This window comes from Vespula vulgaris, chromosome 11 (genome assembly GCF_905475345.1).
Source record: "Vespula vulgaris chromosome 11, iyVesVulg1.1, whole genome shotgun sequence".
NCBI lineage: Eukaryota > Metazoa > Arthropoda > Insecta > Hymenoptera > Vespidae > Vespula > Vespula vulgaris.
The window spans coordinates 4,233,657-4,261,176 of NC_066596.1; the positions used below are offsets into that span (position 1 = coordinate 4,233,657).

Sequence of the window (27,520 nt, forward strand, 5' to 3'; positions counted from 1 at the left end):
TCGCTCAGTTCTTCACTGCGCTCCAAGCGAAGCGGAGCTTTTATCAACCGGATTCACGTCCCCTCCGTATCTCACTATCCATCTCTTCTTCTCTACCACTTTTATCCCTGTCTCTATCTCTCTTTTTCAATTTATTGAAGCCCAACGAGCGATCGTCACTCATCAAAATAATACAGCCATTTTTTTCGAAATATATATATATATATATATATATATATATCATCTATATTTTAGATATCTTAATCATTCAAAAGAAAGAGAGACAGAGAGAGAAATCGTTGTAAGAAGAAGAGAAGGAAGAGAGGAGGAGGAGGAGGAGGAGGAGGAAGAAGAAGTTTGACACTTCGTCCGTGTCCTCTCCGCGTGCCGGGGACCGGTTCGCGATCGTTCAAGAGAAGAAGAAAAAGGCAAAAGCAAAGGAGAAAAGCGGAGAATGTCTGCTTACGAGAAAAAGTCTCTGCAGGTGCTTTAGAGGCGCAACTTTAATAGAGAAAACCTCTGGATCGTTCTGAGAATCGGGATAGGTGTATATATATACATATACACATATATACATATACGCCAGCAACCCCTTTGAAGAGAAGCAGAGGAGGGAAAGAGGCTTTTGGAAAAGGAAACGCGCATTAATCACCATGATTGCGGTTAGTATCGATTTCTTTTTTTCATTATCGATTCTCATTTATGTTACTTCTTTATATATTCTACGTTTCATTGCAATTGATTTAATCGAACTAATTTGTCAATTTCATCAAAAACGTTTTAAAGTACATATACTGATACAATTCAATTTTAATCGTAACAAAAGTAGACCGTTTTTTAGTTTGAATTATAACAGTGAAATTTTACGACGAATTCACTGTAACGAGATTTGGAAGATAAATAAAACTCTTTTCGGGTTCTTCCAAAATTATGTATAATATAACATAATTTTGAATGTGTTAAGAGCAAAAACGTGAAAGGAAGAGTTCGAGAAGATCGCGACAAAAAATATAAAAAACGATATTTTTTTTCTCCGCTATTTTTCAGTCGTGCGAGAGAGTAGAAGCCTTGTGTTCTTAATTTAAGTGCATCGCCGTGTTTTCTCGAGCGACGACTTAAGCCGAGACTCGTCGTTATCCTCGAGCGCAACCCTGCTGAGATTTAAAGGGTGAAGAAGACGTGGAAGAGCGGGTTGCCCACCAACTTTTGTTTCAGGCCGCGGCCTGATTTCCGAGTTACGATTTTTTTTTATCTATATATATATATATATTTTTCCTTTTTCTCTTCTGGGAATAACGAAACTTCCAAACGTATCTTCAGCTTGTCCAGATTTAACATCTATCCTAGAAACTTTTTTCTCATCATCGAAATTGTTGTGTACGACCTATTTCTTGATTCGAGTTTCACACTATCCATAGATCATTTAAATTGAAATTGATTTATTCGCATTGAAAAAGAAAATGGTTATGTTCCGATGGATACCTTGTAATTGTTCGATCTCATTAGTCATCTACTCAATTATACACTCGTATGTATATACCTATAGTCGAAATGTTTTAACTTTTAACAATTTAAAATATGATCGGTTGTATTCCATTATTGTATTGTTCCATTAATTTGAATAGAACTTTGAATGTATTATCATGCAGACAATTAGCTTTTCATTAATTACTTTCGAAAAAGTTTCATAGGCGTTGAATGTAATTTGAAAAAGTAAATTTCGTATGAACCATTAAAATCGTTCGAGGTAATACAATAGTATCTTGAATTTTCGAAAAATCGGACACAAATAGATGATGGAAATTCGAAAAAAAGTTCGATCGGCGTTGATCGAAATTGTTTTGCGGTCTTTCTAGATTTGTGGTTTCGTTCTCCGATGCATCCTCAATCGCATCGGTTTGCGGTGCCTATTGATTTCTTGTATTAATTCGGTCCTGAATTCGGAGCACGAAGTCATCACTTGATTGACACTAATCGCGTCTGCGATTGCTCGTCATGTTCAAATGAATTCTATGCGAAGCGATGAAATCGACAAATTCTTTGAGATCGTGTTTATTTTCGAATGAGGATCTTTTTATTTTCTTAATTTTTTTATCATTTAATTGAACCACGCTAAGAGAAGAAGAAAAACTGAAAAAAATGAATAACATCGAGTAGCTTGTAAAAACTTTGCTTTTTAACCCATTCTGCATGTTGCTACGCTATATACAAAATTTGGCTATTGCGAAAAGTATCCAGTTTTTAAACTGGTTCTTTAAATAGTAATTTTTTTTATATTATTACTGAATGTGTAAAGTTACTTCAGATTGTAATAATTATTGACTTACTTTGCATGCATGTAAACTAGAGTGTGTATTTATATATAGCGTAACACGGACTCGAGTACGAATAAGTAAGTTGGCAAGCTGTTACTAAAGCCGGGTCTTCCGTACGGAATCGAACGGAGCGACAGCCACAGATAACGTATAGAAACTGTTCGAACTGGGTCGGCACCTTCTGCCTTTTTTCCACCCTATACCGCACTCATCCACCCTTTTCTCTCTCTCTCTCTCTCTCTCTCTCTCTCTGTATGTCTTTATCTTCCTCTTCTCCTCGCCTTCTATCCACATTCTGCCAAGTCCTCGCACGCGCGAAATTGCATCTGTTTCATTGGCGTTCAGGAATAGTGCCAAAGTTCGGTCTTTCTTAGGATAGCTCTGAGGGAAATATCCTTGCACGATTCGAAACCTCTCAAATGTGCCGTAGTTACTGTAGGAAAATTCAACTTTTGGTATTTCGCTGTAATTGCTGAATTAAAAATTATTGTACGTTAGAGAAATTTGATTACACATTTCTAGTACAGTCCATATTCTTTTCATTCATTTCTATTTGACGATTAATTTTCTGAAACAGTAGATACATAGTACAATAGATTTTAGGTCAATCCGTATCATACCAAGAAACTTGTTTTACTTTTGAGTACACAATGATGCTTTTATATACTAATCTTAGACAAAATGATAACACATGTTTGTTATCTTTAATTTCTTAAAGACAACTTAGAATTTCTAAATGAAGTAAACAGTATACAAATGGTACGGGAAGAAAAAATCTGTTATTAAATAATATTATTCCCATTGACTTTCTCAGCCGACCGAAGAGAAAGACGAATTCTGAAATGATAGCCCACTTGAACTTTGTGTTTATATTCTTCAGTAGTTAGTGATCCTTTAAGCACTCAACATTAAGTATTACGTTGAAGCAAAATTCGCGGTAAAAAATTAAGCGAGATCGAAATTGCAAGGAAAAACTTATTTTAAAAAATCGAAATCTAACATTTTTGAAAATTTTAAAGATTGTTAGCAGAAGCTACAAAGTAATTTTAAATTTATTAAAAGATCCTGAAAATTATGGAAGGAAAAAAAATTATGGAAGACCACCAATATTGACCAAGTAACAAAAACGACCATTATATGTGTTGCCTCAAACTCAGGCGAAAATCACGCGAAATTACTCATAAAGCAGGTATCACTGCAAACATCCGAAGTGTCTGCTACGTTCTTCAGAAGTGTACGTTTATTCAAAGATCGAAAAGGAAGCAAAAACCTCTATTAACAAGATAACATAAAGAGTACCCATTAACATTCGTAAAAGAACGTATTCATTGGAAGAAAAAATGAAAATATGTTTTATTTACAGAACAAAATTTAATATGGATGATTTAAGAAAGAAAAGAATATTGAAAAAAGACTACAAATGGGTGACAATAGTATAATGATTTGGACCGGAATTGGATATAAAGGAAAACTCGATTTACGACTTCTTGAAAAGAAAATGAATAGCCAAAAATATATAAATTTAATCTGAGAACAAATCAATAAATGTACACGATTTAAATGGAGACTAGGTTGATTGAATAGTTGATACAATGAAGAATGGTTTAAAAAATAAAAGCAGAATTATATAAGAATTATTTCAAAAACATTAATTCGATCATTATTCTGTAAGAATCTAACTCAAATTTACACTCATTATATCTTCTCGTGCATGTTTCTAACGTTTTACTATAATTGTTAGTTATATTCTGAATTGTACGAGTATGGTGGTAACTTCGTGCAAGCAATTTTAGTATTACCAAAGCGAGATGATGACGCGACGAGAAAGAGGATGACGTTACAAGGTCGAAAATTTATTTCCAAACTTGTTCGTTGCTACCTCATCCTAGCATTCTCTTGAAATGTAAAATGACTGTTTGCGATATGCACAAAGCTAATTCAAAGTATTATCTAAAAACATTTCGAGCTTTTAACATACTATATTACGTACAGGATACTTCAACTTAACTCGATCTTTTCATCTCAAGAGGATACATTATCTTTTTTGATTGAAAAATAAAAAAACACATGCACGAATTAACCCAAATCGTTATGCGTTTCATCGATGGAAACACGATTGAATAATATATCGCGAATCGATCGGAGTGTTTTCATGCTATTTCGCGTTTATATACAAAAAATATTCACGAAAAGCGTTCTCGGTTTAATGTACGGTGTCCCATAAGGTTCATATATCTCGCTTTAGAACCAGGAAATGGCTACGGTCCCTTTACAACGGGCGGCATTCATAAATCCAAAAGTGAGAGGAAGACTGGAAGGAGAAAAGGAATCTTCTTGGTATCGTCCTTTGCATCGTTTTTGCTTCTTCCTGTCAACTGGACTTCGCGTTTATTATCATCCACACTCTTTGCAATAATGTCGAATCAATCATAAAGTTAAAAGTTTTAGATAAACTTTGATATAATGTCGAACTGTGAATAAGTAAACATCAACTTATTCACCTGCTCGACTTATCGCCTTGAAAATTTTCTTCCTTGTTCATTCTGGTAAACTCGATCAATCATGAAGTACCGAACTTTTATAAATTTTCTCAGAGATAAATTTTTCATGCGTAATATTGCACCAGTCCGTAGAAAAAGAAAAAAAGAAAAAGAGCACGAAAGTAATACTGCTTTTTCCCTTTCTCGATCAAACCTGAACATTAAATATTATAGTTGTCTTATAATTAAACATGCAGATGTTTTCTTTGATCTACAAAGAGACAACTATGCTCGAACGAGATGCTAGCGCCCGTCTAAAAGCAGGAAAAGACGACGAACCCTAGTCTAGGGTGATAGCGATGACTCTCGCAGTTTCTCTTCTTTGTGTTAAATTCTCCTCCAAAGTAGTGATTTTACGCTTCTCGAGATTTTACGGAGAATATAAGCAGCTGCGAAAAGAGCTTTATTTTTGCATTTACTTGCTACACATTTTACTCTTCTACCGTAGGCACTTATGTATATACAATATATATATATATATATATATATATATATATATATGTATGTATGTCTTATGAGCGCATCTATGTCTGAATATATACAGATACATTTTTTCTCTGCAATGCAGAATTACGACGAAACCAACAAGCCGCGAATACATGCTACCAGAGCGAAGCTCGCAATTTCACGAAAGAGCACAGCGTGTTTTACGTCGCGAATGGTTAAACGTACCCTCGAGTTTGCAGGGGTTGCTTTTTTCTCGCGTTTACGAATATATATTTTTTGTCCTATCGCAACCGTGCGACTCATTCATGTCTTCATTTTTCTTTTCTTTTTCGTCTAATATCGTTGCTGCGTTTTCCAAAAATTTCGGATAATCGAGATTATGTAGAATATAGAATGTGAAACAACTTGCATATGGGCGTTTAACTAGTGTATTGTTTGATATTCATGAAAAAAAAAAGAAATATAAAACGTCGATGAAAAGTAAGGAAAATAAGTGTTCGGATATTACTCGAGTATTCGATAAGTTCTCATAGAACGCGCGTAGATTCGTTTCGAAACTTTTTTCAACTTTATTATTTACAATCTCCCTCGTTGCTTTAATATCGAAATGAACTTTTAAACCGACCATGTAAAATTTTATTCTTGTATTTGAACAATACAATAAATGCTTAGTACGTCTGTATATGCTCGTGTACAACGTGAGTACGTTAAAAATAAATAAAAAAAGAAAAAAAAAGTAATAAAAACAAGAAATTCACAAGCGCAGCCAACTCGAAAGATCTTTTCTGAAGAATCGGTATATTGGGTCAAGAGGCCATTGGGAGTACCAATCGATTTTTAGGCTTCTCTCGTAGGTAATGCAGCAAATAGAGAGTGCGAAAGAGAGAAAACGATAAAAATGAAACGATCGTTGTATTATTTAGCAGAGAAATTTCAAGTAAAGTAGAGATAAGTTTGAAAATGTTATCGCGCACGTGCATTTCGTTTCAAGCTTCGATTTAACAAAGTTAAATCATTGATAAATCTTGAACCTTCAGCATCGGAATGGCTGGGATAAGCTTAATAAATAGAGGCATTAAATGTAACTGAAGAGAGTTCGGGCTGCTCGACTTCGTGAGAAATACAGTAGAGATTATTGCAAGATAGTAACGAGTTTGCCGACCGGAATGATCGCTCGAAAGAAGAGAGGAAGGGAGAGAGAAAAGAAAAAGGGAGGAAAAAATCAATGGATCCGATAGCATTTTAAACGTTCAAATTTACGATGAGACTCGTACGAATGAAGTTGTTCAATTATATTATTCAATGTATTTAACAAAAAAAAGCAAAGCTGAATGAATTCAATTCTGATTCTATATTTTTAATTGTCGGTGGTTTAAAACTCGATAAAATTATAAACCGTTTTCGTATAGCAATTAGTAGAGAAAACGTTTCTCTAGTTGCTGTTATTTTATGTTGTTGTTGTTGTTTTTTTTTTTTTGAACTTTGCTAATCTGTTCACACGAAATACGAATATTCGTGCTGAAGGAAGAATTTAAAGAGAGAAATATATACGCGTTGGTGTTCGCGCGTAACGAGCTCGAAGGGGAGTGCAACGAAGAAGTAGTCAAGGGTGAAAAGAGGTGAAAAAATATCGAACAGAAAAATCGACGAGAGCGGAAATTACATGGGACGAAAGGAAAATACGAAGAGCGCGATAAGAAAATTAATAATCGTTCGAGGAATTTGTAGTTAGCGAAGATAGATAATTAAATTTTTTTTCTAAATGTTGGATCTTCAGATCGATAGCAAATTGAATGAAAACAATGCGTAAAAGTGTAAAAGTAAATGTTCGATTCGTTCGTTCGTTCATTTCGATTACATCAAGAGCCGACAAAAGGGATCGTCGAAAGTGCTCCGATTAATATCGCTTCTCTATCTGTGCACGGCATTCGTGTGACGTTCGCACGAGAGAAATTTAGCGATGAGTTCTTTGTCGATGGATTTGACAGAATTATTAATACGGATGTTAGTAGAGAGAAGGTGAATCAACTTCAAAAATTTTTATACCAAATTGAGTATTCCTTTTCTTCTTTTATATCTTCCACTAAGTTTTGATTGGGAATAAAATATTAAAGCATTTATCGCGATAAAATCAAATGTTAGATTTTTCCCTTAACAAATTTGACGATTTAACAAACGAATAAATGTCATCGACAATTTATTTCGATTTTACAACGGAACTCTTCCTTGACTTTTAATAAAGATCAAAAGATTCGAACGGTAGGGATAAAAGAATATATAAAATTCGTAGTTGGTAACGAATCCCGTGCGCGTAATTTATTTCGCGGGATTGATGCCGCTCACGGGAGCCCGTAACTTTCGTTATTTCTCCAATCAGACCGCGGGACCACCTAGAAAAAGAAAAGGAGAAATTTCCGTATATATCGAAAGAAAGAGCGAGAAGCATGTAAATCCTGACCCGTATTCGGAACACGATCGGAACACGTAGAAAATTTTTCAATGTCATTTCACGGCATTTTCATGATTTGGTTTATGGGAAAAAATAAACTAGCGTTGCTTTTGAAACTTTTTGAAAAATGAAAATTGTAGAAAAAATGAGGATCAACGAAGAATGAACTGCAATGTTCTTTCGATGCCATTGTGGACGAAACAATTGATCTCTTTCTTTTTCATTTTTGCTCTTTCTCGTATTTTTTTTCTTCTTGTTTAATCATAAGTACCTGTTTTCGCCATTATTAGAGGATTACTGCATGGGTTCCCGTTATACGTCTGGTTTGCTCCTCGGAATAATTGAGCAGAATTCTCTTTTGTACGCGTTCGCTTCCATTGTGACTTCATTTACGGCAACGTCGGTCAGAAGTAGTCGTTTATATTTAAGAAGAGAAGCACACATGAGAGAGAAAGTCTATCATCTAAAAATTAAGGTCTTTCGGGCGCGCTCTCGAAGGTACATATATTATACTCTCTGGGAACCATACGAGCGTTATCATTATTATTTCACCGTGCAAGAGAGTATATCGATCTTTATTCCCTTCTCTCTTTCTCTATCGCTCCGATATTCTCTATCGAAAGAAAATGTATTCTCACGCGGGCGCTCAACTTAACGAAGTCGCGTAATAACCGAAGTAATGATCGTTTCGTGGCTATCCCGTATTACATTTTCCTCTTTTCATGAATTTAAACCGTTCCCATCGATAGTACTCTTCTCAATTTTCATCGTCCTAAAATTGAAACGGTCATTGGCCTATCCTTCGAATTCGTGAATACTAACTAACAGTCTTGATAATTTCACATAACAATTACTTTACAACTACTTTACAATACTAGGCTTTTCGCAGATGCAGAATTCAAATGAAGTTTTACGAAATTATCTGTTATCGAGGCTATCTCGAAAGGATGTATTTTATCGAATGATCTTACGAATCTCTTTCTCTCACTCATTCTCATGGGGAGGATGGACAACGACAACGACGACAACGACGATGACGACGACGACGACGACGACGACGACGACGACGACGACGAAGGACCGACAACTTTTTCTCGCTTTTGCACGAACTTTTGTTGCTCGTGTGCCAGTTCCTCTTCTCCTCCGTGCACAAAATTCGTGGGACTGCGTATCGGTACGGTTTCGCATGAACGTACATTCCATAAAGCCCTGCACGGTACGATAAAAATTTCATCGCACGCGAGAAGAGGAGTGGGCCCGACGGCCTGCATACGTAATATGCCTTCTTAGCTAATATAGGCCAGTGTTTTGGGGCCGTGGGTTCCCTTGTGGCCCCCTTACGGCACTTGCTACCTCCTCCAGGGGCGGATTACAAGACGCTATTTTCCTTCCTTCCTTCCTTCCTTCCTTTCTTCAGGGCTTATTCTTCTCTCTCTCTCTCTCTCTCTATATATATATATATATATATATATATATATATATCTTTCTTTCTTTCTCTCTCTTTTTTGTCTTGCTTTGGCTATCTAAAGAATTCAGGAATTTTGATTTTTTTATATTATCTCTATGAAAGTCTTGGTACTTTCTTGAGAGATATACAAATTAAGATATCACGTTTCCCGAACGCTTTTCAAAAATTCTTTGAGCTGAAAGTAATCCTAAGTATTACATGCAATATCCTCTTTTTGATAGAATTTCGATTTCATCTTAAGCCAATGAGAGTTTAAGCGGTAGTTTCATTCGACTTTAGGGTTTATCAAAAACGAGCGAAACATATGGAAGGGAAGGTATAACGAATGACTAAATTTATGGGGAAAAGCTTTGTCTCCCTTGCTGGATAAATAATTGAAGAATGATTACTTAGTAGATAACAAGGTCTTATCTTTCGTCACATAAATTTTACAAATAATAAAGTCCCTTCAATCTTTCCGAGTGCAAGTATGATTATTGCTGAGACGAAATTTCGTAGAAAAAAAGAGAAAGAAAAAGAGAGAAAAAAAGAACTTTAAACAGTCGTTATTTTGGAGATAATAGAAGGTTGAAAGAAACGTCCTCGTTAGCGAAGTACTTGTGGTTGGAGGAGATTCATCGAAGCGATTACACTCGGATCCTCTTCGACGTTGAATTCGTAACCTCTGAGAGAGAAAGAGAGAAAGAGAGAAAGACCACTTTCATTCACGATCGAATCGTTTCGTTCGAGGGACCGGATATCGAAGGCATACGTCGACGTGGACGTCACGCATAAATTCCCATAGTCCCGTGCTTTTCGAACAAGCTCTCACATACATGTGATCACGCACGGTAACCTTGCGTGTGGTCCACGGCCGAGAGCAAGAGAAGGAGATAAAGTGAAACCGCGGGGCCACGCTGTCTCGTGGTTCAGGTTCGGTCTCAGGGCCGCTTAACTTAACGAATACCTTCTTTCTGATTCGAACAGAGGCCTCTTTATTTTTTCGGATTTACGGGGACCTTAATTCGGCATATAATTTTACATTCATTTTCTAATATTTCGTTTCAAAATCATATAGGATCTTATACGATTATGGTCGATGAAAATTATTGTCGAAAACTTCAAGCGATGGATAATACCAGAGAGTTTGAGAGACGAATATAATTAAAAGCTAAATTAAATCAAGTGCTTCCGTTTCAAACGAAATGAAGAAGTGCGAGTATTTAATTGCTGCTAGCGTGAAAACAGAGTGAGAAGGGACGAGTGTAGCTTAACTTGCTCTAGATATCACAAAAATGAAATTGTAAATAAAAGATGACCTTTCTCTCTCTCTCTCTCTCTCTCTCTCTCTCTCTCTCTCTCTCTCTCTCTCTTACTCTATCTCTCGTATTTCTTGCTTCAGATACTGACTTTTTTAAAGTTGAAAGATTCAATGGACGTGACTTAAAGGAAGAAGAAGAATCTTGCGAGTGCCGCTATTAAAAGCTTTATTGTCGCGGTACAATACCTTTTGAACGTGTATTACGTAAGAAGAAGAAGAAGAAGAAGAAGAAGAAACGTAAGCTTGGAACTAGTGCGAACTCTCCGGCGCGATTTTATGTAGCATATACGTATACACTTTTACAATGTATATGTATTATATCCAAGAGCGAGCTTCTACCTGTGTATATCTCTGCATTATTTTCCACCCCGCGGGAGCTATTATGTAAAATGTTTCGTGTACGCGGAACCATAAAGCCGAGTGGCCTTAATTCTGCAACATCGTGCATAATTAAAGCTCTTCGAGCCGGTTTCACTCGGTATATAAAGCTACCGTGGCTTCATCCATTTCTCTTCATCGTCTGGAGTCTCTCGGTTTTGATCATCAATCAATATCATGAAAAATTATTTTCTAAAGTAATCGATCGTTGTAAATATTTTTTTTGCATTGATTTTGAGACAAATCTTACATTGTTCTCTTACTCGTTATTCTTATTTAAGTTAATTACATTTGTTCTGCAATATAGTAATTTTACGTTTTGTGATACCAATTGTACGAAACCAGTTTTCTCTTAAAACCGAATACGATCGTTCCATGAATTGTGCTGAAGCCATCCAGTCTAATGAATGGTACTAGAGTACATAGTAGAACGAAGTGGTCACTGCCGGCCGACCATACAACGATTTTCTAGCGTTAATTCGCAAAGCACCGACTATACGAAGCTTAATGTACTATCGACCTTTAACCTGTTAATCAAGGTAGACGAGTTAACTTCCTTCGCAAAAAAGGGATAAATAAATCAATTATTTCTCATACCTACCTTCTCTTTGCGATTCATTAATTTATCTCAAGCTCTCTTTGTCTTCATTCATACTATTTTATCTTTAATGAAACTAAATTTCACACATTCACGTTTAACGATCCTGCTCGGTTAACAGGTTAATGCTTGCGTGATTGGACTGCAGGTTTCTACGATGGTGTATATATGCACGTACGTGTACACCCTTTAGAGAAATTAGTCGCGGTCGTGTTCGAACAGTAATGAGGAAAAGGGAGGCGAGAAACAAGTCAAACGAATCACGAGTATTCGTTGCATCTGTGTGTCGTGTTTCCACTGAAAACATAGTAATTGCTGGTTTCTACTGTAAAATTGGTGGTAGCTGATAGTTCCAATATTAAAGCGGTTATTATACACTAGAATTTACGCCGTAAGACACCCTGCTGTCTGACTTTTTTCTGCTTCTTTCTTTGTCTTTTTGTTAGAATTCAGCGATAATTGTACGTACAACACTCATACACAAAGACACGCATACACGAAAACACATATAAGCATCTGTAATGGACACGCACGATCGACTATTTCTTTTTTCCATCGATTATCGCCCAAGGATATTGTCGTCCAGTTATAATTTCTCATTGATCAGCGATATGCCGCGTTTTTATACAATTGCAATCGTTCTCGAAAAAGTTGATTGTCTTGATCACGATGAATAAGTTCATCAAGTACAAAGTTATTCATTAATGATTACAATCGATAAAATGTTGAATAAAAGAAAAGGTGATCACCAATGATTGAGATCGTAAATTTCGATATTATAGTCCATTGAACGTGAAAACAAAACAAATACGTACGTGCGTGCGTATCTGTGTGTATATAATAGGCGAGGCAATAACTTTCGAACGATGTAAACAGTAATTATATACTATACGCTTATCTAGTCGAGGAGGAGCTTTCATTCTGTGAGTTCTTCTCGAGACATGACTTTGTCTTGCTCTTCCTTCGATAATAATACCAGGTTCACGCGTACTCGTTCTCATGAAAATCGATCTCAAATGAGATTTTTATTCTCTCGGTTAAAACGTAGATCGTTTCAAATACATTTTAAAAGATAATCTCGAATGTTCAAATGCAAATGTGCCTCCGATGTCTTCGATGTATTTTACTTGTAAACATGAAAGCATATTTTAATGTCATTACTACGAAACAAATCGTAGATTTTTGAAAAAGAGAAATAGGACAATCGTATGGATGATCGTGTTTATAGCACTAACGACATTGTAAGACGAACATGAAAGTTTTTCTTCTGGTAATAACTCGTCAAAGAAAAGAGAAATGACGAGGTTCTCTATCGTGCATCGAGATTAATTACGAACGGATATGGCGTAGGTTAACGATCAAATTTGCATACAAGCGTGTCGATGATGTATAATCAACACTAGAGCGACCTCCGGAGTACGCTAATTGCTAAATAACGTCCCGTGTAATTGATCTTCGCGCCACGAAGCCTACGACAACGATCCCAGTTACTTGCTTTCTCTACTCTTCCCGTTTTCTTCTTCTTAGGACTTTCAATATGTTTGTAAACGTGCAATTAAACAGAACTTTTCTTTCTTAATTATAGTAGAGTCACTTTCAATCTGCCAATCAATGCACCGTAGAATTCATATTACCCGTTAATTTATAACATAGATGTGTATCTAATTTAAATTTTCCGTTTCACATTTTATTATAGAACATTTGACATTTTATGATAAAACGTTATTAGGATTCTCAATCCCCTTACGATAGTATCGATAATTTCCGCTCCTCCGACTTTCTCCCTCCGGCGCGTCCTTGATAAACGGAAATGCGATTGCGCGTGGCGGCTAATTATCAATTAACGGTCGTTTAGAGCCCGCGGGGATTAACGTATCAGACTCGGTTTATGTATACAAGCAACGTGATACCTATCGCCGTTGAGTCGGTCCATTTGTAAGAATTTTAAGGACGATAAAACATTCAAGGTATCGCTGTTCAAATGTAATGTGAAATGATATCTTCTAATACCGGTAAATGAAAATAGAAATAAATTCAATATCCGTGTAAATGTAGTTAACGAATCGATATTTATTTATTCATTTATTTATCGCGTATAAAGATTTCTTGTTGGTCGTACGATAAAAATATCATATTGCACGAGAGAGCCGTCAAAAAAATAAAAATTAGAATTGTGGAATTTATTAAATATTTTAAAAGCGCGCAACGAGTTAGTCCAAAAAACATTTCGTTTGTGTTCGTGTTAATATTGCACGAACTCGAGTCCATACGTGGCCCATATATTCTACAATGTTTCCCGCTAACAACTTTATTAAATTCGCAGAGTTGTGTCAAGGGCCGTCATAATGATCTTCTTCAAATTTACGAAGCGTACCGTACGTGTCGTGACCTTTCTCATTATTAAATCTTTATTCGCATTTTCTCATCGCATTGGTACCGCATTCGTCGGAAAAATGCGGAATGGTCAAACTCGACGGAGCGATCCGTTCGACCCTGATTCGATGTTCAAGGTCGATGCTGTCTGATTCTCAAGGCGGCTTCGTACAAAGTCGGCACACTCTTTGCTTGGCCGGCTGTCTGTACCGGCTCGCCAACTCGTTCTCTCTTTGGGAATTTCGTTGGTGAGAGAGAAGAGATCGCCGCCCGGAGCACCGTCTACCGTTAACGTTCCTCCTCGAGACGTCCTCCTCTTCGTCTTCCTCTTCGTCCTCCTGCAAATACGACGAAAACGAGCGCTGTCTCTCGAGCTTTCTCATGTTTCATCGTTTGAAAGCTTCCTTCTATTATTCTAACGAATATAATGAATCCGAGAAACGCTTAGAACGCATTAATTTTAGATATATATCTTTACGTAAAGACGATGATAATTATTAGATAATATTTGTGTTTCGTTAACGGCACGAGAGCTTTCCGTTTAATTTTATTTTCTCACGTTTAATACTTAATATATTTAACGACATAATCGATATACCGATGAAATAGGAGAAAGACAGCATGACCTTGTTTGACGAAGACAATTTTAATTTCGTAAGCTTTTATGAAACGTCAAAGAAATCTCACGAGATAAAGAGAGAGAGAGAGAGAGAGCTTTCAAAGCTTTCGGCTTATCGGATAATTTGCGAAAACAAAGGATATGTTTAACCGAGCACGTTCGATGTAGTTAAACGCACTGGAGAACTTTACATTGTTCAATAGACTTTCAGTCGATATCTATCGAAAAAGAAGCAATGGAAGAACAATCGTTTTTACGAATGGTTAGAGCCCGTTTGCACGCGAACACGGTGAAAGTATCGCCGGGTGGGTCATCGGCACCGGCGACATAGAAAAATCGAGTTTACAGATAACATTTGCATGCTCATCAAAGTTTTAACCATTTCGGGCTTTAACCTGTTCCTTTCTTCCTTTTTATGCGATCATCGATGTATGCTGAATACGATACGATACAAAAGCCCGAGGCGAGTATCTCAAAATTATAAAATTAATCCATGGGAAAGGAATTGTCGATTAAATTTACATATAAAATCAATGAACATACTACTAATATCACTTTCAGCTTGGCTAAATAATTCTTTTAGTCTGGAACGTTCAGAGTCGATCGTTTAATTTTCTAGTAGAGAAGAAACTTTCATATTTCCTTTTTTTTTACCTTCACTCCAGCTTCATATTGCTTACTTTGAGCCACGTAAGATACGAATCCAAGAGCTTTTATCGTAAAGTGGAAATAGAAAACCTTGGAAAGGACCGAGAGTTTCTAGCAAAGACTTTGAGACACGCCTTTCATTCGTATAATTTTATTTTTAATACTGTCTTTTCTATATTTTTTTTCTTCATTTTGTGTGGTTATTTTTAATTAAATATTGGTCACTTAACGACTTAACGATAATAATTACTCTAACTCTCGAGTATACGTTTCCGGAAATTTTTTGTGTTTGGAAATTATTGTATTTGTTTTTTCTTTTACTAAAAAAAGTTTCACAACGAATTTCCGAAAAAAAGGGGAAGAAAGTGGTGGCGAAATGTCATTGGTTTCAATCGTGGGAATGTAATTTCACGGCGGTCGTCGCGTGGGTTGTTCGCTTAGGATAGGTCACGACCTCAGGTTCTCGCGTAAAATTATCCACTTGCGGATAACCATCCGGTGATGCACGAGGTGTTGGAAGAAAATGCTAGGTTCTTTCTTGGTTTGTTGAATGAGACCAAAGTGGGATGAGTGGGATGGGTTGGAAGCGGTTAACGTCGTTCCTTATGACTCACTTTAGAGATACCTTACAATACGGTCCCCTTTTGGAATCTCGTAAAAGACGAAGACAACGGCATAATCCGCCATCGTATATTACGTTTTGTATATCGTAGAAACCAGAGACTGATTATGAATTTCTTCGTTTTATCCAGTAAAAGGTAGTCGCGTTATTAAAGCGACCCTTTGTGAAATCCATGAGTCTCGAAATTATTCTCGGTAGTGAGATAACTGACGGTAATATATACATATGTACTTTACACACGAGAATATGAAAACCGGGGTAATAGTGAAAGTTGATAAGACGTTAGTATGATAATAATAATGACGGTAAGTTGAAGAAATAAATGGACAAGGAGATGACTACTAGATAATTCGATAAATAATACATAATGTTTTTGAATGTTTATAAATTTGTGCATCAATGTTTTTGGACGATCCAGTAAATTAATTATTTCAGCACTTAGATTCCATGACTTTGTACTATCCGTTTTCTACTTGCTTGTGGCATCTCTCTCGTTTATATGTAAAGAAATAAAATAAAAAATAGAACAAGAAAGAAAAAGAAAGGAGTATTTGAGTTGTACCGTAGCAAACGTTTGTAATGATTCGTTTCGTTCAGATATCTTGTTTTCACACGTTCAAAATCGAGTTCCGATCGTTGTTCTTTGATGGATCGATCATTGTCACCTCGTTGCTTTGCTTCGCAAAAAAAAAAAAAAAATACGAGAAAAAGAAACTTTATCGTTTCTTTCTTTCCTCTTTTCTTATTTCTTTTCCTTCTTGAAATAAAAAAGAAGAAAAAAAAGACGAGTAACGGAGTTAGATTGAAAGATTGTTTTATTGCGCAGAACGAATTGATTATTGATTGTAAAAGAAGAAATAGAAAAATAATTGTGTCCATTTCAATTTCTCTTCATCCTTTTTATTTTTTTACTGTTTCAGACGATGTTGAAAGGATCGACGAATATATCCAGGTGGTTGCTTCTAACTGGACTCCTTTGTAGCGTTGCTTGTCAGAGCGTTCCGTCGTCCTCTGAAAATAAAACCGGTGAGTCTCGTCCCGAGCTTTTCTGTTCTTTCTTGATGAGTTCAAGGAAAAAGAAGAAAAAAAATCACGACACTTTCTAAAGCCGATTTTCTCGGGAGAAAATTTCGAGAGAATATCTCAAGGTTAAGATCGATTGAGTTTAGAAAAGATCGAACCTTTAAAGTCGTATTTACCCGTTTTTTTTTTTTTATATTTCTTTCTTTCTCACTTAATAGCGGAAACCGGAACGCTCGGTAATTCCATCGAGAGGCCGCGAACATTTTCACTTCCTCGAGATTTATTTAGCCGGTGCGATGGCAGAGGCTGGTGGCGCGAGCTAAAGAACGATTTATCACTGGCGTTTCGCTGCTCGCCAGCAAAGGAGAACTAAAACCGTCTTGGGATTTGTCAGCTCTTATCTATACATTCGCATCTCAATTCGTTGGTCTCTGGAGTATTCGTGAAAAGAGCCTTCGTTGATATTCCACGTTATTCGAAGTAACTTGAAATTTAAAAGGTTTTTAAGGGAATTTGAAAAAATTCAATCTCCTTGAAATTTCAAAGAATGGAAAGCGTTTGAGAAATAACAAAACCAATTTGTACGTGTAACCTTGGGAAAACGCGAGAAACGGAACAGTACTGGCTGCGCATTTCTGTTTCTATCGAAAGGATGACGATTTGGAAAATGACGTTGGGGAAAATGTTGAATTGAGGGATGTCAACGAAAAGGGTTGGTAAAATTTTTGCGGTTCAGGGAGCAAAAAAAGACAAGGTCGATAACATGGCGGCCTCGATTCCGTTCGATTGTCGTGGCGATTTTGCGAATTCTTCGAGCGGAAAGTAGATTTCAAAATGCCAATCTCAGAATCGAGCCGCTACACCATAAAAAGTTAATCGAAAATTGTGCCCCTGCATTTTCTACGTATGTACATACGCGGAATCGCGCGTCGGAGTTTTATTTTGTCCTCGGGACTCGTTTGTCACTCTTCCTTCGTGCGCGGGTGAAATTGAAAAATGGCTTATTAAGGAAGAGAATACAAACGTGTACTGCTGCGAAAATCCAGATCGATCCGTCTTAATCTCATAAGACAGGATTATACAATAGAAGGCGAATAGGATGAATCATGGCAAGCAGAAAACTCTAAACATCTTTGATTATATTTTCAAGCGAATTGAATATTTTTTAAAAGTTAATATTAAAACCGATATACTAAACTTTGAGAATTCTTAAATCGCGTAATTTTAAAATCAATGATAATGATCAACTGATGGTTAAACATTCAACTATTCTCGTTAATTAATCACATTAAATATACGTATATATATGCAACATGTTTAAACGCGTCAATTATATGCATGAAAAAGTTCTCAAGAAATAATGCATTATTCAAAAATATTACGGAGCAATAACCGTGTTTTATTGTGTGTATATAACTACGTGGTTAGATTTATCCTTGTTTAAAACTTGCCGCTCTCAAAACTTGGGAACGAATAAAGCTCGATAAGTTGAACTTTTCGAGTTACTGAAAGATTACTCTTCCCTTTCCGATATTTTCGAACGAAACAATTTTAGATGTTTGTTTTTAATCGTTTTTGATCGGATCGATAATACTACGATTGCTGAACATTGTACAATGAAATATTCTTGATATAAAATAATGCGTTTTTTCGAAATTTCGATAATTTATCGATTCTATCAATCGCGAGACATGTGTCACATTCATGTTTAACTCATTCAACTGTGTGTGTGTGTGTGTGTATGTACGTGTAAATATACGACGGGTCAGTGGGTCACACTACTCGATGCCAAAGGAACACTCTTGTCGATTACGCGCAACACACATTTGAAAACTCGACGCTACATGTTTCGCGTTTATATTATCGATATAGAAATATATAATATGAAAAATCGAGCGACAAGCAGACGTATAATCGCGTAAACGAGATTTTAATGCCTTCGGCAGCGAGAACGCGTTTTATGAAATATGAACGGTGTGTACACGTCGAAAAGTGCCTTTTGCGTTTTGTTTAAAGGGAGCGCGTTAAACGTACAATATGTGACCCGACCGATGGGAATACGAATAAAATGAAAAGCAAAGCCCGAAGTAACGTTTCATGCTACGATTCTATCTTGAAATTACGGCGAATTGTCACAATTATGTGGAACAATGCTTCTAAAATATATCCCGCTAAAGAAAGAATAGCAATTTCAATTTTCGAATGAAATTATCTTTGTTAATCGCGAACACTTTGAAATTGATTTTGTATTAACTCGCATTTAATTGGAACAGCACATTTATGTATTGGTATAGATCGATCGAACGGTATTGTATTCTGTCAGGAAATTAGATTGGCTGACGAGGAAAATGGCGGAAAAACAAAAGCCGGAACGCTCACTCTTCAAAGGATCTATTGACATATTCTCGTCGTAGTCAACCCTGTGCGCGTTGTTCCACTTTCGAACGACAACGTTTGGCACAAAAGTAAGAGAAAATAAGGCGGTTCTTTTAACGCGACTACATTCGCACCGTTGAACTTTGCTTTTAATACCTCGTGCTCGTTCGGCATGCATTGCACTACCTTCGGCAGTAGGTTTCTTTAGACAAATTCACGCCGCGTTTCCACTTCTTTTTCCTTGCTTTGAAAATACTTTAGAAGGTTAACGTCGTACGTTAGCACAGTAGTAGAAGTTGAAGAACGAGCTCCTTTTATACCTTGTTATTATAAGATTAATATATACTATTAGAAAGAAATCTATTAATTATTGTACCTTAATGTCGTTCAACATTTTGTAATACTGTTTGGGCCATTACAAAGAGACTAAAAGACAATTAATAAATGTATATACTGTGCAAGGTATGCTGCATGATTCGTTGGACTTGATTATCAAAGTTGATCGTTACTCGTTCACTGGTTAGTTTATGAGACATGACCACGAATGCGTGGACGAAGAAGACGGAAGATGAAGAAGACCGTGGTAACACTGACAGCGGCGACGAGACTAACTCCGAGCTCTTAACCCTAATGAATCTTTACTCAGTTGTCGACGAACGTCGGAGTTTCCTCGAAAATAGTTCACTGTACGTGCACGTGAATACAAGTGTATATCGTGGGACAAGAACCTAACTCTCCGCTTGCTTTCATCTTAGAAAACTAACCGTAAAATAATACGAGGACAATGAAACGGAGAGAAAAATTGACGCCTAAGTTTTATAATTAAGTTACGCTTTCGCTTAACTATCAATGGATAAATACGGAAGACTGAGAAAATCTTCACGAGCTACTTCGTTCTACTATATTTTACTACAGTTTATAGTTAGATCACGAACATAGTTTTGAGGTCATCGTTGCTATACTTATACCTATCATATTTTTAGTAAGACAAGACAAAGAAACGTAAACTCCGATTTTTGCATGTTTCCAGAGTTTCACTTGGAAAATATATTCAGAAATAATATGTTGTGTCCTATTATTGTAATACATACGAATAATTAAATTTAATATCTGTTGTATCGTTTGTTTTACTGCAATAATTTACGTTATTCATATACATTGTACGAGTTTAGTAACAATGCCAGCTCATTTTAAAATACTCGATCAATTTACGTTTTTATAGAAAGTTAAATAAAAGTTTTTACTTTTTATTTCTTTTCGAGAGATTATTTTCGCATCATCTGGAGACTCTCGGAGAGAGAAAAAAGTAAAGGATGGAAGCGCAAACTGGAGAGGAGCGTGTTTGGAGCGTGTTGTACATAACAGAGTGCATGGATGCAAGATGGGGGTGGTGGAATAGCCGTGTTCGCTCGCGCACGGGCTCGTTTGTATTGCGCGACACGTGTATTTATGCGAGATGACTCGAGTGCTGGCGCCTGCGGCTCGTTCTGTCCTCCTGGGATATTCAAGTACGCTTGGCTCTTTGTGTGAGCGCAGGTGTATATACACCTTGGACGTTACCCATATACACCAACGGCGAAACATTCATCCATCCGTTGTAATCAGAGAAGAAAAAACGAAAGAAAAGGAAGAACATAGCAAGACAAAAAGAATAATCTTCTCTAGAGTCTAGACGAGAGAAAAACAGAGAGAAAAAGAACCAGAGAGAAAGAAAAAAGTCTAGAATTCTAAATTAAAAAGCTTGCTAGATGGAAGGGTTGACTGTTTACCTACTGTCTTAAAAATATCTATGTGTGCATATATATATATATATACACACACACATACATAGATATATACTCGTACGAAACAATATATTCTAGCGAAGAACAATATCCGCCTGAATACTCTAGCACTTCCTATTCCATAGTTTCCTTTTCCTATATCTTTATTGATTCCATATCAAAGGGATTTTTCGCATTAATTAAAAGGGATATCCACCTTGATAAAAATCTAACTCATTGTTCAACTTATTCCTGTAATTTACATTGATTTATCGATAGTGGAAATTATCATGTTTTAACTAATATTTAATTACAGGATGAAACCGTCATGGATCGATTATAAATGTATTTATGATGTAATTACTTATATCTTTGATATATGCTTTCGCATACATATGTATGCGTTTGTTGTAACGTTTCTAATATACGTCAATATTCTATATATTAGCGAGTTAAACGAGGCAACTCAACATATGAAAGTTATGATAGCGTGTAAAATGATAATTGACGATATTAATAATAAATTTCTCGACATTTGGTATCCAACTAGTAGTCCGAAGATTATTAAAAAGATATTACTTGGATTAAGATCGAATATTTAACGGTATCTGTGTTATCCTGTTGAGAAGAAAATCTCGTTTTCTTTTTGAATTATGACAGTTTAATCTTCAGTGGATTTCGATCTTAAGCACAGTGGATCATAGACTTCAGAAGATTGGCAGGAGTACTAGTATGAAAGCTGTTAATGATCAGACTTGTGGGTATACAAATTGCTGAGTAGCATAACCGCACCTGTGTGCGCATGTACGACCCATAATAGTTTGCGTCTGCCATATGTATAACAGTGCATGGTTAGAATAGAAACATCGATTGCCTCAATAATGTCAGAGAAAATGCGTGACCCCGAGTTGAATGTTCTCTCTTAATGGATTTCATACGCGTTTATTGCTCGCCTCTTATGAATATAATGTTCTTTCGCGAACAAATCGATTTAGGAATTTTGAATTACCTACATCAAGTTTGATAGATATATGTAATAAGCGTGGCTAATGCAGACTGCGAAAACTTTTGCTTGTTCGAGCTTATGGATGAAAATTTTGCAAATATATAGATATTGAAAATGTGGAATAATTAAATACAAGCGAACAGAAACTGTTCAAAACTCAATAAAATGTTTGCAAACTTTTGTTTAAGATTCTATCAGCTTCATCGGAAAGTAAAGATTTTGAGCAGGCTTGCAAAGTAAACTGTATTTTCATAATTAGTTTGAATCTCTTCTCACATGTTATTGAAAGGCTCAACAAGTTAACCGTCCCGGAGACGGAGAGTTCATTATAAGACGAGTATGAGTAACGATGAGCGTGTGAAAGGGATGGTTGGGTAGTAGATAGGACCGGTGGTTTCCGATGACAGGCAATGCTTGTTCGTAAATCACGTGGAGAATAACGTGATTACCACGGCCGACGTTGAGTAAGAGAGAAAGAGAGAGCGAAACTGGGAGAATAGCAATCACGTTTTAAAGTAACTGATCGTTAAAGACGCCATGCTGGCTGATGCGTCTCAATTAAATGTAATTTCCGTCGACAGTGTACCGAGTTTATTCGTCCATTTCTTCGAGGTCCTATTCGTTCGCGTGAAAAGGCGGTTGTTTGTTTTGTTCTTACGGTGAAAGGGTGCCATCGGCTTCTCTCATCTCACATTGTAGCCTTCTCTTTCTTTTATCGTCGATGCATCAACGCTGTGCTCCCAGTACCTGTCATGTTCTCCACGCTTCCTCAACTTGAACGAAATACTTTGTACGAGCGTGTATGGCCATATTACTGTCTTTTATGGTGAATTGCAGCTTTGTAACAGGGTCCTTCTTTGACTGCCCGGGACTGATAGCATGCACTTGCGATACTTGTTAACGATTACCCTTGAGCCATGCACATGTACACACACAGGCGTCGTTTACTGTAGAGGCGCATAAATTTATACGATAGTTCGATATGCTGTTCATTCATCGATTTTCATCGTTCTACTCAACGAATTTTGAAGTAGGATATAGCTCATAAATTTATACCAGTCGAGAAATTGCGATGCTGATAACGTAGTCGTTATAAATCAGACTCCAAGGTATATGATGTTTTCTAATAGATATAACAGGATAGACCGCAAATACCTTTCGAGTATCGCAGCTTCCAGTCAAATGATAATAACTTGGGAAAACTTTGTTCGCAGATATCAATGACAGCAAACCCCGAGTGTTCTCCCCAAGGATGGACTATGACGAGTGGACGCCTCTTGGACGGGGTGATCCACTAAAGAACAATCCCACCTTTGATTATGTTCCGCCAGTCTTGGATCGCGTTCAATACTGGTTGGATTCTCACACTACAGAAGCATCAGCGAAACGGGATATTCTGGTGCTCGGTGTCACAGCGAAGAAAACGAGCCCTAAGATACCCGAGCAGTTCTTGAAATTTGTCGATGGGCCAAAGTTTACTAGAACGAGTCAGGATAATACTTACAGGAACGATTTTACTGGCAGTACTGGTGCCGAACCACCAAAAGTTTTACGTACTACTAACTTTCGAAATGGTCTTGTCGACTATAGAAATCAAAATAGGATTCAAGCTGTACCGGCGAGTTATTATCCCAGTCCATATTATAATCAAAAGACCAAACCTTACACGATGATGTTGCCACCACCGATGATTCAGAAACAAATCGAACCGTCAACAGCTTTCAACGGTATCTTGTCCAAAGAGAAAATCACCGGTTACGTCGAACCATCTCAACAATTAAGTACGCAAACTGAAGAGGGCCCAATACTTCAGGATCCTCAGTATTACGGAATACCATCCAAAAGTTATAGCCAGCATCATTCTCCTTCTTTGCAACCCTCGAGACCTCAATATCTTCAAACTCCTTCGAAATTACCATCGAAAGGTATGGGCATTTCCCAAATCGAGACCATCAAGAACGTGTACACGCCTTTTCCATCGACAAAGCCAAAGTATGATGTTACTACTACACCCTCCGTATCCTTCGAAAAGTCCAATCTTATCTATCAGTCCACGCAGACGATCTCCGGTGGATGGTTGGCTAACAATGGACCCACTTCCACTTTACCTGAGATAAATCAGGTTACGTGGCAAACGCCTGATCACCCACGAGATCATTACGACGCTGACCATCATGTGGCAGCTTCCTCTAATCATGAAGTTGTTGTTGGTCAAAATACGAATATAATTGTGGATGGTGAGAATAACGAAAAAGAAGAGGTCGTTGTAGGTGAGAAGGGTGATACTGCTTCTTTCGACGTTCCATTTTCATCTTCTTCGGTAATCCCTTCGGAGACAATGTCTTCAAATTCAACTTTTAATTTTGATACGGAAGATAATGAAGAAGAATCGTTGGAGAAGACTTCCCCAAAAATGCACATTGTCGTGGCCAATTCACCATCCACTATTGATTCCGAAGCACAAAACAAAACTCCCGTTGCTGTTATTATGCCAACCAATTACATCAATAAACATAATACGACGTTGTCTTTATCAACGGAATCACCTATAGTTTTGGCGAACGTTTCAGAGAACTTGACTTCGGAGATGGAAAAAGCTCAGCAAACGACCAAATCACAAGTACAAACAAATACGATGACAAGTTCGTTTACGTTCTTATATGGTCCATCGACTCCGTCATCGACGCCGAATAGAATGATGCCTCATCAGCATCAACCATCTGTACCATTATCTATGACACCTTCTCGACATATTAATAATCCAACACACATGTTTGCACCGGTTCATTCTCTATCGTCTATGCATTCTCCACAAAGACCTAATCACGGTATGATGCACTTCATTGGTAGTATGCGTCCGAATGTTGGTTTTCGACCGCCACCGCCCATGACTATGTCGCATATTGCACCACATATGTCACATATGCATGCACCACCAGCAATGAAGGGTATAATGGGACCAACAGGCAGTATAGATCAAACTCATCCACGACCACCGCAAATGCAGTTCGGATTTCCAGGCTCGTTTACAAGTCTTCCTGCACCTTCCACTTTAACTCTGCAAACTGTCGATGCGGAAGATGAAACAGCCAATCGTTATCAGTCCAGTGGTGCATCCGAAATTACGACGACATCCACGTCCTCCGCTTTGACGTCCACCGTTCCATTTATGCACGAACTATCTTCTAGCACTAGTGCAAAGAATTCTGACGAGGAAGAGGTCAATCAATCACCTTTGGCAATGCTTTTTGCCGAGGAAGAAACCCCAAAGAAGCAATCCACGATAACGAATTCCGAATCTACTACTGTTATTCCACCGCAAACAACAACGGTGCCCAGTTTGACAACGGATCCAATATTTTCGCATTATAAACAACCGGCCAAACCTATTAAAGGTCCTATGTATCTCATTATTCAGGGTCACTCCAAAGTTAAAACCTATAAACCGACTATCAACAAACATGGTATACCGGTTCATAATGAAATTGTGGGAAGTGCAACAGAGAGACCATTATCGAAATTTGAACAACTGATCATCGAAAACACAAAGAACGGTAAGATAGATAAGAGCGCGGAAGAGAAAAAAAAATTGGAAGAGAAGATTCGTGCTGAAAAACGTGCATCTACTAGCCAAGATAGTCTGATGAGTCTTGTGGAGAGCGGATTAGGTAGTTTTACCATACCTCATTCCTCTTCCGTCACAGAGACAGAGCATCTGGGTAATTCTGTGACCACCGTTGAGGTCAATGGTAATTAAGTCGTATCTGTAATAGCTTTCCTTATCTCGAGCAGGAAGGACCAACTGATTAACCCCAATGACAATGATCGTGATCATAGAGGAGTGTTGAATGTACCGCGAGGTCTATAAATCTAGATGGAAGAAAAAGAATTTTGTGGTCAAATCGACTAAACTTTCGTAGAATGTATTCGCAATTAGTTATTACAAAAATAGAAAGTTGAAGATTTGAAATATATCGATACTTAACATGATAAAGTATCAGATTTTAATTGATAATCGAAGCAAATAATTACTAATGAGGATACAACTAATCCGCGGTACTTCATCAGAGATTTCTAATCTTTCTCATGCTCCCACTTCGAACGATACAAGTGTGCCAATTACAAATGTGCCAGTATATATGTGTTACACATCATTACTATGAGATAATCGATCATGCGATAGAGCGTTTGATTCGTGTTATATTTTAGAATTTTGCGTTGTATTCATTATATTTGCCCCTAGATTTAGACGATCATAAATTTAGCAGATATATTTATGAATTTTTTATTATTTATATATAATACAAGCAATGTATTTAATCATTTTTTTTCTCTCTCTCTCTCTCTCTCTCTTTAGTCTCTTTTTGATTCTTTCATTTCATTCGACTCATTGATCGTTTTGTACATTTCGTTTACTTGCATTTATTATTATTCTGTTTCGTGAAAAATGCTTTTGTGCATTTTAGGTAGATTTAAGAATCTCGTCAATATACGTTTACGCGAAGCTCGTTGACAGACTTCCTTTTAGTATTATATTTATTGAATTGAAAGAAAACAATTATATAATCTAAGAACTTCTTATGCCTAACGATGTGCTGAGAGCATTGTTGTTCTCTTTTTGAATTTTATAGACTTCAGATATTTTAGTGAGTAGTGATTCAACGTTTTTGAAGTTCCATTAAAGGAATGACATTGTCGTATAACTTAATATTAATACTAGTCTTAAACATTTAACAGTTACCAAACATATCGCAAACGTTACTAACATCAAATATATCGTATTCCTTAATACGTAGAAATTATTCGATTATACGTATAAATTATGCATAATAATATATGACATATACGTATTTATGTAAATTATATACATGTACTTGCTGTTTAGTGTGATAGACACACACACGTACACAAATACATGCATCAACACACAAGCTGGCTCCAATCGATCGTCTGAACGTTGTTTCGTTTCCACTCACATTGTTTTTATTAAATCGCATTGGAGAAATATTAAGTGACCACACGCACACATACGAGAGAAAAATAAAAAAATGTAGTACATAGAAGTATAAACTTCGCATCTAGATATATTGCTCTAGAAGATGTATATTACGTTTATGTATGATATTTGTACCTGAAGGTCGCACATTTTGTTGAGATCATTTTGTTTATTAATAAAGTATATAGCATTATCGAGATACTGGTTATATGATTTATAAAACGTGCATTAAGCACTTCGTTTATTTTTTGTTATTTCTCATAAATAAATTTCAATAAATAAAAGGAATAAAACAAATAAAAGGAACAATAGTGTACCTTAATAACTTAAAATTAATTGCAACCAGTTATATTGCTAAATAAAAGATATAAATTTTTTTCATTCCCCATCAAAGTTAAATCGCCGGGCACTGTGTTGAGTTTACGAGCTATATTTCTTTTTTTTTGTATGTTCTTTTTCTTTTTCCACTCGTAATTACCTGTCACTGTAGTCGTCGGACAAAGATATTGTATTGTGCGTGCGTAACGGAAACGTTCCGGACAACAAACACGACGAAGCGTATCGGCCTGGGCATTGACGATTAATGGGAGCTTTTTACGACACTCTAAAACATTCAACGT

The 27,520-nt window shown here is 36.7% G+C and overlaps 1 protein-coding gene across 1 annotated transcript; it reads left to right on the forward strand.

The window, feature by feature from the left end:
• Nucleotides 1-27,099, forward strand: LOC127067408 (mucin-4). Its single transcript, XM_051002251.1, has 3 exons — nt 1-641; nt 16,657-16,762; nt 23,119-27,099. Exons 1-3 carry the CDS (start codon nt 633-635, stop codon nt 25,659-25,661), a joined length of 2,658 nt encoding a protein of 885 aa, XP_050858208.1. The 5' UTR covers nt 1-632; the 3' UTR covers nt 25,662-27,099.
• The last annotated feature ends 421 nt before the right edge of the window (nt 27,100-27,520 follow it).